General features: G+C 45.8%; 1 protein-coding gene across 1 annotated transcript in view; it reads left to right on the forward strand.

Annotated features, from left to right (window-relative positions):
- Positions 1–12730, forward strand: part of FNDC1 (fibronectin type III domain containing 1) — a gene marked incomplete at its 5' end in the record, with an annotated part of 97088 nt that overhangs the window by 14932 nt on the left and 69426 nt on the right. Inside the window, one exon of the mRNA XM_082669391.1 lies at positions 11341–11535. Within this exon, the coding sequence (XP_082525517.1) occupies positions 11341–11535 (195 nt within the window). The remainder of the gene's footprint in view (positions 1–11340; positions 11536–12730) is intronic.

The raw sequence follows: 12730 nt of genomic DNA on the forward strand, positions 1-12730 counted from the left end.
GACACATACATGTATAAAACCAAAAAAGAAATTAAATTCCTGGAGTGGATCCCTTAGAAACAACAAACAGAATGAAATTAAAGTTAAAGCAGTTCTCATTTAGAAATCAAGAGAAAAAGTGATTTGTGTTTATGGATCCAGAAATGATGACATCAGGTAGCAATGGACTGGGCTGCTGATAACATGATATCTGGTGAGCAGTGGCTCAACAGGTTAGGGAATTGTTTATCTTACTCACCGATAAACTCGGGAGCAGAGAGGTTCTCAGGGACCCAGGATCTTTTTGTATTTCCACTCTGCCACCCCAGGCCAGGTCATCACTCTCAGACTTGTTACTTGATTGACGTTCCAAGATGGCTGCTGCATCTCCCGGTATCACATTGACATCCCGGGGAGGGGGAGATGAAGATACAAAAGGCGAAAGCATAGGACAGCAGATCCAGACCCTTTGATAATGCTTTCCTGGAGGTGGCGGCAGTAACTGTCTCATATGTCATTGGCTAGAATTGACCACATGACTACCCTTAGCTATAGGGGAAGCTGAAGGGTTATGAATATTCAGTATCTCAGCCTCTACTATAGAAGAAGGCAAGGGAGGAAGAAGCAGCTGGGCATGGCTCTCGGGTACCCCACCCACAGTGTCTATACAGCAGTTTCTGAATTCAATGCAAACTGCTAAACTGTTCTTAATTAGTTGGGACACTTGGCTTGAATGGGACTAATAAAAATTCAACTTAAAACGTCTCAGAAAACATCCTGAGGGAAAAGGCAGATTCATTTTAAGAGAATCCTTTGCGCTTGAGAATCTGACTTTGGCTTTGCCGCTTGCTGTTTGTTTTGAAACAGAATTCTTTGCTGCTTCATTTTTGGGTCAGTTTTTGTGTTTTTCTGCTTTGTAGATCTTTCCCAAGGTGCTGGGGGTCAGGAGAGAAGAAAGAGAGAAGATAATGAAGGGGAATAAAATGAGGTTAAACTATATTAGCAAGTATTCTGGCTTCCACTCTTCACCCCAGTATCCCCCCAAATACAAACAAACAACCTAGAATCTAGAACATTCTAAGCAAACTTTGTCCATCGGGAGCTGTTAACCCTTGAGGTGATGCGAGAGTGTTGGAATGACAGCGTTGTTTACCAGCATCAAGGGACTGTGGCTGTGTTGAGGGTGCGAGTGGCCTTGGCTAGGAAGTTGGGAGCCATCTCCTGTGGAGAAGGGGACAAAGGAGAAAGCGCTGTCCATGTGGCATTGGGCTCTTCCCTTGGGAAGTCCCCATGTGCCCACAGGAGTGCCTGGTGGCCTCAGGCGTGACCAGCTTGTGTGCGACCCCCAAGGGGAGTAGTTTCCCGAAGCCAAGAGTGGGGATCGGCTCAGCCCATGACACGAGGCTGCCTGAAGCCGGCGCAGGGTGGAGGAGGCTTGCACACAGCTGGATGCGGGTGCAGTGGTGCTGCCAGCGAGAGAGGATGGAAGTGGACTCAGACAAACTCTACTTAAAGACTAGCCAGTGGCTCGAATTTTGAGATTTGGATGGCTTCACCATTTGGCTTCTTTGAGCTAATGGAGAAAAAATGTGATTCACAATTGTATTCAGTGACCATCCAGCACCTGTATAAGCACAGTGGCATGTACGCATATGAATTTGGCCTTTTCCTCTGACTAGAATGGTGCTTTGTTGTTATCAAAATACTGGAAAATGCCCAAGGGGCGAGGGACCTTGCGGGGAATTCAGGTTTAGCAGAGGCTGCTGGCGTGCTGAGCAGGGGTGCAGTTGCCCCCAGGGCTCGGCTGGCCCCTCTGGCCATTAGGAAACCGGGACTGATGCTCCAGCCGCACACAAGAGCTGCCCGGGCCGTTTGGAATCTTCTAGCTTCTCTACTCACATACACCCTTCCCAGGTAAATACGACAGGACATATCTGCCATATTTGGGGGCATGGGGTAGAATGTAGAATCCAGTAAGTCACTATGAACCTGGAGAAATTGACCGGGTTTTGAGGGATGTGAACCAGGGGTGAAGTCCGGAGAGCCCTGGCTACCCTTGACCTCCCGAGGGACCCAGAGCACCTGCTTGCCTTGGTGTTTCTCTCTGCGTGAGGCCGGTATTGTGTGGATCCCCATGGTGGGCTCAGAGGTTCTGTCTGCAAAGCTCTTTCAGCTCCCTGGAGTGTTTTTTATGTTTAAAGACCCCAAAGATCTAGAGTTTGGTTTCATTTTTTATTCAGTTATACCTAAAGAACTGTGCCGACCGTGGGGAACACTTTGATGGAACCCCATGCCTAGCATGAAATGTCGGAAGAGGAGCCAGGCCATTATTTTCATACTCTGACTCTGTCTACCCAGCCCCAGATTTTCAGGTGGAAAACTCAATCAGCCACCTGTAAATTTTACTAGTATCAGATTTACTTCGCACAGTTGCAAAACACCATGTACTTCCCCCCTCCCCTTTTTTTTGGAAGGGAAGGGTCATAACTATTTGGCAAATAGAATTCCAACATCCATTTGAAAAATTATTTAAAAAGCAGTCATTTCAGTGTTTTGCGCACATGCTGCCAACCATCTGGTTGTTTCTGCATTTCTGGATAGCCCTGTGCTGTCTGGTATCTTATGGATAATTGTTGAATTTTTCCAGCTTTCCTGGGAATCATAGTCAGATTTGTAGATCACATTGCTTCCTCCCCCAAGCTACACTGCAATTTCAGTACGTCCTAACCTTTTTTGGCGTATCGATTGGATTTTTGGTCAAACATTTGTGGTTACACTGAGATCTGTGTTTTCTTCATTTCAGAGTCTGGGAAGTATTTGGCGGTTTTCAGTGGAAAGTCAAACTTGAATTTCAAACAAAAAAGCAGTAGAGAGACTTACACAAACCTGAAGGGTTTTTTTGCATTAAAGAGAAATCCTTGGTATACTTAAGAAATAATTTTAGCATTTTGGGGTTTTAAGGGGCCAGTTTATTTCCAAGGCTTTTAACATTCCTTTGGGGGTTTTCTCCTTAACCAGGGTTGTCCTCTCCTGCTTCTCGGCCTCCACTGCCAGACTGGGTGGGCTATGAGGCGTCCTCAGCTAAGAATGGCAGCCGTCCCTGGCTGGTGTTTGCCTTAATTTCTTTGGGTGTGTCTGCACTGGCAGCCTTTTGTGACCAAATGTACTGGCTGCTGGGGTAGCTTCAAAAAAGTTATTTTTGACTTCCATAGAAGACTTTGATTAATAGGCTCTTAATCCATTAGGTTCTGACTGCAAGTGGCGAAAACCCAACTCGAACTAATTTAAATTCCGGAATTCATGGCTTGTGGAACCGTACCTTGGGAAAGGGCAGGGGTCGAGCTGGTCTTAGGGGTGCCCAGACTCTTTCTCTCCATCTCTGGTCTCTTCGCCGTGTGACAGCAAGAACTGGTCACCCACAATGCCAACCGAGAGCAAAGGCAATGTTCAGGGTCCAGCTCCAGTGAGAACAATTCCTGGGAAGTTTTTGGGGTTGGCTGGGTCACAGGACCAGAGGTCTGTTACCAGAGAACTGGGGGAGGCTTCACTGGGTAGAGAAAATAATATGTGTCCTTCACACAGCACATTTTTGGTTCCCTGCAGAGATTTTAGGGTCTTGCAGAGATTTTAGGGTCTTATTAGGACTCTTTAGGAATGTGGGGAGCTGAGAGACTTTGGATTCAATTAGTTTTAGTCCAGGGAATCCTGAAGAATCGATGCCAGTTCCAGTGAAAGATGGCAGAGGTTGCAGTTCTGAGAGAACCCTGACCCCGCTCTGGGCATTTGAATGAATCTCTTCTGGCTGAGGTGAAACAGGATAAGAAGTAAGGGAATAAAGCAATTTGGACTTCAAATCTTTCTATTTTATTTAAGCTGTGAGGCTGAGAAGCCTTCACTCTTGGACTTTTTTTCCCTGGGACTTTTGTAATAGGAGAGACAAATTGAAACGGGGACTTTTTTATGTTGCTAGTGTTATATTTTCAGAGTATCTTCATTTTGTCATTTCATCTCGTTGCTGAAATCCCGTGGGCTATTTTGGACACCATGAGGTGGGCAAAATTGGGGACTGAAATAGGAAAGGGCAGAAGTGGATTTTCAGGCTAGAGGTCAACTTGGCTTTGGACTTGGTTAAAGAATGAGCCTTCCTCATTTCAGAGCTTTTTGGGGACCTGGGGGCGGGCAGTCCCCACCTACGACCCCAGAAAGATACATGGTGGGACAGTGATTAGTACCGGGGGAGGCTCTGAAGGGGGGGCAAGTGGTCCTGACCCTCGCTCTGAAGAGGCAGCCGCACTTGGCCTCAGGTTGAGGTCATGCCCAGTGGGCTGAGGGAACAAGCTTCTGGGGATGCTCCGGGACTTCCATCGTCCTCTCTTCATGTTTGCTTTGGCCTCTGTCCTCATCCTGTGCTCCCTCCCCTCCTTGAGGCGTGCAGATTGGAGGGGTGAGTGGTGAGAGCCCAGGCTCCATTGGTCTACTTTCTCTACTCGGTGGCATTCACGAATTAGAAGAGTCAGGCACACAGGTGTCCTCTTGGAGGCTGCTTTGCTGTAGGAAGGCTGCATTTGGCTCCAATCCTGCTTACCCATGGGGAGCGCTGGGTGGAGGCCCAGGCCTGTTGCTCTCACCCAACCTGTGAGGCAGTGGTCCTGAGCTTGTCTGCTCTGCAGGCTCAGCTGTGTCTACCCAGAACTGGAGACGGGAGGGGGGACGGGAGGGGGGACAGGAGGCGCGATGGAGGTCACACATTAGATCCACCTTCTCCAGTGCAGCCTCCTCAGTAATAAACCTGATAGTTTGATTTCTGACTCCTTTATCTACTTTCTCAAATTGGTTGAGCTCAAATGTTCCTGAGGACCGCTTTTGTCCCCTACCCTTCAAATCCTGGAAAAGCTCCTTCACATACTTAGTCAGGTGAGATAAAATTATATGTGATTTGTTATTTATCAGCTCAGCTCATCATTGCTGTTTAACGTCAATCTATAAATTGTATAGTACAATATGACCGTGAGTTTTGAGATACAAATCTATTTTTCAGATTTAATTTTCAAGTCAAATCAAACTATCGCTTGAGTCATTTCCCTCAGTAAGTATGCAGTAGAAAACTCAAAGAAGAAATACTTATTTTTCTTGTAATGACTGTCAGTTATTGTCTCAGAAAATATTGGGTTCTACCAACTAACATTTTATCTGTGGATTTTCCTACCTCAGCTGGGGGGTAGCATCCTTGTCTAGATGATTCTGTGAGAGGTTGCTCTGTCCAGTGCAGTCACAGGAATGAAAGGATTTGAGCTTGTTTTTCAGCTACTGTTCTGTTTCTAGATGGTAGGTTGACCGTAAATCCAGTTCACAGTATTCATTCATTCCTCTGATATTCGTTGAACTCTGTGTGCCAACGCTTTGGTGTAGCGGATTTGACTAAAGTCAGTCCACTTGGAAAGCTGCGATGGAGCAGGTACAGAGGAAGCATGCAGGTGGCTTAATGGTGGTCTCACAACTTCTCCCTCACGTCTGCCATCCATCTCCCTTCCCTTCTCTTTTTGCCTGTCTGGAGAATGTAATGAAGTAACTGGAGGCTGTTTTTTAAAAGTAGAACAAAGCAAAACAAACAAACAAACAAACACAACACTTTGGCTCCAGAAAGATCCAGTTACTATTCTGAATCACAGTCTTCAGCAGGATTTCCTCATGGATTGTGTCATTTTTTGGAATCACTTTTATCCTTGCTTCATTGTATGAATGGATTCTGAACTTTCCTTCTCTTAATCTGAGAAGTAGCCCTTGACAGAGCTCCCTTTCTAGGAACATGTTTATTTCTGGCTGTTGCAGATAGGTGTGTACCCTTAAGGATGGGTGGTGAGTCTGAACCAAGAGTTTCATTTTCAACACGTCCAGTTTGGAACTCACGTGGGCCTATCAAATAGGCGGTAGGGACTCTCCGTCTGGGATGGTTAGGGCAGAGCCGGGCATGTGGAAGTCATTGACTGTACGAGTAGTTGAAACCTAGGCAGCACCTCACACTCCCCTCCCTAGACTCATCCTGAGATGGGTCCTCCTTCCTTGGAGCCTAGGCAAGTTTTTTTTCACAGCTTTTGGGTCTCTTGGGAGAGAGAGGGAATTCTGGAGGTGGGAAATGAATTCTTGAACAGATCTGTACCTCAAGCCTTCGGGGGCTGGGTTAGTGCTGGTTCTTCTCCAGACTTTAGCATATGCACCTTGACCTGATGCTCTTACTGATGGACCCAGACTCCCACGGGAGTCTCAGCATTCACACAGGACATTGGGAAGTTGTCAGGATCAGCAACTAAATGGTTTCTTCTGGAGTTAAGGTAGAGGTCACCAGCTGGCTGCCAGTGGACTGAGTCTGGCCAGCTGAGGGTGTGTGTGTGTGTGTGTGTGTGTGTGTGTGTGTGTGTGTGTGTGTGTGTGTGTGTGTGTGTGTTTCTTCATACAGTGTTTCTTAAAACTTAAGTGAATTAGTATAAAATTGGGAGACTTCACACAAAAATCAGGATTTCTAGCTTCTTAGAAAAAACTCCCCAGAATATTGGACAGTCTGGATCCTGAATTCCTTTTGGTCAACAGGTGCCAGAAAGTAAATTGTGCCTCTGGTCGGAGCGTTACAGTCCTTAATATGTCTTCGCTTATTTGTTTCATCTTCCTGTCCTTGGAGGTGTTTGGGTTGGGGACCCTCGGTTGACCTCATTAGTCTAAACCATCCTAACGTCTTTCTCTTCAACCCATTAGCCATTTAAGTGAGTACTGAGTGTGTGGTCCGTATCCGATGCCCAGAGAGATGCCAGAGTGGGGAGGTGGGGAAAGGACAGGTGAGGGATTGAGCCCTGTCCACTAGGATAAATGAGCCCTGTAGATGTTGGGCAGACCAGGCCGGCCGTGGGACCTAGCTCTGGACCCAGCCTTCCCGAGGGCTTTCGTCAGCCCTGGAGAATCCCTTGAGGCCACTCTGCGGACTCTCTGAGGACCGACATTGCAGAGCCCTTGGAATCTTGAACTCCATCCTTGAACAGATGTGCATCCACACTTGGACCCTTCAACCAAATTGGCCTGCTAGGGCCCTCTTGAATGAGGCCTGGAGTTTGGAGCCTAGACCAAAGTGAGAACTCTGGGTGCTGACTGTCCCTACTTTTTATTCGCCAACGGACCAATAGAGGTCTCATGGGAGCCATGGCATGGAGATGTCTAGCTTGGCAATTCCCAGGTGTCTGATATATCATCAAAATACCATTTTGCCGCTCAGTACCTGGTAAAACATTCCTGAATCTGGATGAGATGTACTGATATGAACTGTAGGATGACTCTGTCATGGTATGAAATTGCTCGAGTCATAGCAGACTCTGCAGGCCGCTGCTTCTGTCTCGAGCACCTTACCGTCTATCTCCATCAAAGACAGCCTCGAATGGGGGGTGATGGGGAAGGACACGGACAGGAAATTCTTTTTGTTTCCTCTGAAATCCCTTAGGGTGCCGCTTGAGCTCACGTCCTCCTTTTGCCTTCTGTGGAGATGAAAAAACAGCTTGTCACAGCCCTAACCTGTCACACACACTCTGTGAGGTGCCCTCCCAGCATCCCCTGTACTGGGTCATGTGATTCCTGTTCTATTGACTTTGGGTTTGTCCTTCTTCTCTTTGGAGAAGCTGTTCATGGCATACATGGCTTTAAAGAATATATCCCTGTATCATCTTCATCAGATGAGAATACTGAAAAGTATTACAAGAGGGTTCTGTGCTTCATTTATCTAGCAGACAGGAGGGTCTGTTCTAAGTTTCTAAGAACACTTAAAAATAAGGAAGGAGCCAGTGTATGTCGTGTATCCACTTTATGCTACCGGAATGCTGATCTGGAACCCAGAAAGCAGTCTGCAGGCCCTGAAACCAATTTCACACTCCTTATGTCTCTACTTCACATTTAAGGAACGAAGTCATGGGACCTACAAAACAATGACCACGAATAGAACGAACTGCTGTGTTTCTAGCCCCAAGAATAAGTCTTCTGTCAAGTAATCCAAGTGCACGCACATTGATCTGTGCCTGCTTCTCCCTTAGATAGAGGCTGGTTTGATGAATACTCTCAGAGCGCAGGCACTTGGGGGGGGAGGGGTAGGCCTGGAATGACCACAGTTCCTTTCATTTAGCCCCCTCCTATTCTTCTTTTCGTCCAAGCCTTTCTGAGGCATGGGTGATGTTGACTAGGCAGCATCGACAATGATACCAATTTTAAATATCAGAGTTGATGAGAGCCCAGGGAATGAAAGTGTCGCTTAATTAAGTCACTGTGGTATTTCGTTTACTTGGCCCAATTTGTATGCGTGTTGGGGAGTTGGGTGGGGGGACGGGTTATGGTACATGGGTCTAAAGCCTTTGGAGGATCTTAAATTCAGGACTGATTTTACAAGCAGATTGACCCTAAGGCTGCCTCTAAGGGATGATTCCAGGGTCCCCAAAGGTCTTCGTGTTCAAAAACGACCTTTATTAGGTAACTGTCCAAGGCCTAAAATGTCACCATTAGAAAGTTGTTCCTTTGGCCTAAGATTTTGTTATAAGAATGCAAGTATTGTTCACTTACTCCATGCCTTCCAGAGAGAGGAGAGGATGAGTACAGGTAGCAGGAGGCAAGGTGACTGTAGGTGAATGCAGAGTACCCCCCATAGGGGAAAACGGCTGGGAAGGTGGGTAGATGGTGGAGCAAATGATGAACGCAGCTGGAGGCCTCACAGTTGGTTTTAGGATACTAGTGGCTTCCTAAATTAATTTTCCATGAGTGTGGTCATTGGTCATTTATGAGCAGGGACAGAGTCTGAGGGTCTGTGAGCTGTGGACACAGCAGGATTTGCATTCGGTTCCACCCCTGTTCCACACAGCTGTGTGACTCTGGGCAGTTCTCCTAACCTCTCTGTTCCAGGCCTTGCTTTCTTCATCTGCCACATGGAGGGAGTAAACAACACCTCTCAAGTTGTGTGTGTTAAGAGCACCTATTGCAGTGTAAGTTTCAGGGCAGAGGGTGGCAGGTGGTAGGCACTCAATAAGCCCTCTTTTCCTGTCCATTTCCCTCTCCCATTTTTATACTTCAGAGTTGTTTGGCACCATATGGCCTTTTTCTTAGTGCACAGTGCTGATACAGGCAGTTAGCGAGTTGAGACACACTGATGGTACTTGATCATTGGCAAGAGGAGAACAAACAAACTCATGCATGGACCCACTTGGAAACTGATGGGGTAAGCGGAATGCAGTGATGTGCATTGGGTTTTGGCGACCCAGGGGGATCTGCCTCTTGTTCTTCTTCACTTTCCTCATCTTATTGGAGCTCCTTGAGGTTTTGAATGTTCCCCTGTGCTGGGCTGATGCAACCATTTGACTGCAATCCTCATGTGACTTAGAAATTATTCCATGCTGTGTCCAAGGACAGATGTAAGGCAGAGCAGGAATGAACAATGAACATATTTATAGATTGTTCCTCTTTTCAGATGTCAGTAATGAACATAAATCATCTTCAGACCCAGGCCGTCGTGTACTGATTGGATCACTCGCACCCAGAGGAAAATGTGATGGTGTTAGGGCTTCGCAGTCTCACATTTCAGACCATCTGTCTGAAGGGAGGTTTGGAATCGAACTGTAAAGAAAAGCATTATTCACTTATTCATTCATTTGTTTTCTTCCTTAGGAGAATCACCTAACCATGAACATCCTTTCATGGTGCTGGAGTCCTTGCTTTGTTTCCACCGAGATTTTGGTCAGGGTGAAATATTGGATTCCTGGGAATGATTTCTGCTGTGTGGGAAATGGGGATTGCAACTAGAAAAGGTCAAACACGTGGCAGAGAAGGAGGGGAGGTTTTTGTAGTGAAGCCTTGGGAGAAATAAAGGAAACTGAGGAAAGGGAGCCCCGGTCCTCAGACAAAGTAAATCCTGAAAAGTTTCTCGTAGGCGAGGAAGGGTCAGTGAAAATTATGGCAGAGTCGCCATGATTGCTAATTTGAAATATCCAGAAACTCACTAGTGTGCTGTCTTTATTGTCTCCTCAACTCAGAATTTCCCTGATGGTGTTAAGCTTCTGGTCTGTGCTTTCTCCCATCTCGGGTTTATAGGACCCTCACCTCTGACATTGCGGAAGGAATGCTTTCTGGGGTCTGGTCCGTGCTCAGCTTCTGACACTGTGTTTTTGTCTCCAAAGTGGACATTCTTCCTCTAGTGCCTCGAAAATTATTATATTCATACTCTATTTTTTCATTCCTTGGACTTCTTTAGTGGGGGTCCCAGGAGTTCTCTCCTTTTATCATTTTTACTCCTGAGGCAGCAGGGTAGTTTGGGGAAGAATAAGTGATATATGTTAGAATCAGCCATACTTATTTTGTTCAGAATCTTCATTGGTGTTACAGTCATATACTAACCAATCTATATGTTATCACGAAACACTCCTTATTCCCTTTCTTCTTCTATGAGAGTCTAAATTCATTTTTCTTAATGTTACTAAGTTTAAATGTTTCTGTGTTTTTAAGATTACTTCCCCCCCACCCCGAGAATGCCTTGCATCATTGAATAATCAGTTTCAGATCCAGATTTGCCCCAGAATTGACTGTTGCGTGAATATTAGCATCTGTTTATGTTATGTTGCATTGCAATATCGGTTACATTATGAGCTGAGATATTTTGTTTGACAAAATATTATGTTTCATTTTGGTTATTTTTGAAAATCAAGAACACTCTTTTGGAACTTCATAACTGGAGATAAAAATGTGCTTCTTCATAATTTGTCCTTCCTCTTCTGGGACAAGATATGGAAACATTTAAATTAGCTACATGCAGGTAAAACCAGCGGGTTACCTCTCTTTCAAGGTGTTGATCTTGGTTTGTTTTCTTTGTGGAAATGAATGATTCTGTTATCTCACTTTGGATACAATGGAAATTCTTCCTGATCATGGGAGTTTTATGTTATTCTTCTCAGAGTTGTTCGAAAGATTGTCCAGCTGTACCATGTAAAATCCTAAGAATTTATTTAATACATGAAAGCTTCTGGAGAATATGTCAAATTACTATTTCATTAATCTTGCACTAGCAAGGCAACATGATCAGGCTGGGGAACGCCTAGAGTTTATTTTGATTTGTTTTACTTTGGGTTTAAATTTACCACCCACAGTTCCCTGAAGTACATAAAAGCTTGTAGGTTTGGTATGTCTGCTTTGCTGTCGCACTGTAATGATGTCCAAATGTGATGGTACTTAAAGTCTTCAGGATCAGACAGATCGAGAGTCATTTCCTCTTTCGCTAACCATGTCAGAGAACATTGGAAAAAATTCGTTTTCCCAATCTGCCCTTCCCGTGAGTTGATAGTTGCGCTGTTTGCATAGCTGACCATCCACTGAAGCCAAGGCATGTGAAACTGCTGTCCACTAAAATGGGCCTGAAAGTCACGTGGGACCCACCCAAAGATGCTACCAGTAGACCCGTGGAGCATTACAACATTGCCTATGGGAAGTCACTGAAAAGTCTTAAATACATCAAGGTGAATGCGGAGACACACTCCTTCCTTATTGAGGATGTGGGTAAGTGACACTCTGGTCTTGTTACTGGTCAGAACTAACTGTACACCTACATTCTCCTTCCATTCTCAGGGTGACTATTTGTGGGACAAAAATGGTACCCAGTGGTTCCTCGGGGATGGACAGCCAAGGTCAAGCGGCTGTTAAGCAACAGCCTTCATCTTGCCCATGGGCTTCCCCAACCTGCATTTGAAGTCCAGTACTCCTGGATCTCTCTCCACATTGATGTAGGGAACAATTTTTAGTTTCTGGATGTGCTTTTGGAAAATACATCGACCCTTTTTTATCTTCTAGGAACTTGACAACTGGGCAAGTCTGTAGCCTGATCTTGAGGCTTCTAACTTACAAACCGTGTTATAATCAGGGATTACGCAAGCAATGTGTCCCTGTAGCGGTGTGTGACGTGTCATGCTTTGCCACACGTGGTTCGAAGATACAACATTTCTCACCATTAGATTTGGTTCTGGAAGTTTGGCGTATTTAGCCTTTTGCCTAAACATATTCTCTTATAAGGGCAGGTGTAGGTGGTTTTGAACGTAGGCTTTGAGCTGCCTCCAGTGGATCCTCTATCTTCTGCTTTTTTGGTCCCACTGGCCTGGAACCCTGTTTATTCTACAGTCATCTCATGGTCCAACCTTAAGATGGATCATAGGAAGTAACAGAATTCAGCACCTGTGACAACCAGGTTCCCCTCCGGCCACGTTAGCATTCTGCTGCCTTCCTTCAGTGGATCAAAACCAGCTCGTGGCTTCTTAGTTTCCTGGTCACCATCCAGTACACTTACTCCTTCTCTACCTCCTGCACTGTGATATTAAACTTTCTGGGTAGCAGAGCAGAAAGTGCACGGAGGAGAGACAAAGAGGGACAGATTCCCGTCTTCACGGTTCCAGCGAAACGTACGTTTCACCGGAGCTGAATCTCCTCCACGTCACTAGGGCCCCACAGGGTCCTACTGTGAGGTTAAATGGAGCTTCTATCCCACCAAAGGCACGAGCAGCGTCACATGTGCTCGCTCAACCCTTGTTAGGGTTGCTGCAGAGAAGAAAAACATGCAGAAAGAAAGCCCTAGAACTCACTGCAGACTGAGAGTGTCTCCCCAGCATCTTTCTGATGAGTGAACCGAACAGAATCAGAGACACGCTGATGACATTTCTTTGAAATACGAATAAGCTCAGAGCGAAGAGAGAAAGTGCCTGGC

The sequence above is a fragment of the Grampus griseus genome (assembly GCF_964374135.1).
Source record: "Grampus griseus genome assembly, chromosome: 13".
Taxonomy (NCBI): Eukaryota; Metazoa; Chordata; class Mammalia; order Artiodactyla; family Delphinidae; genus Grampus; species Grampus griseus.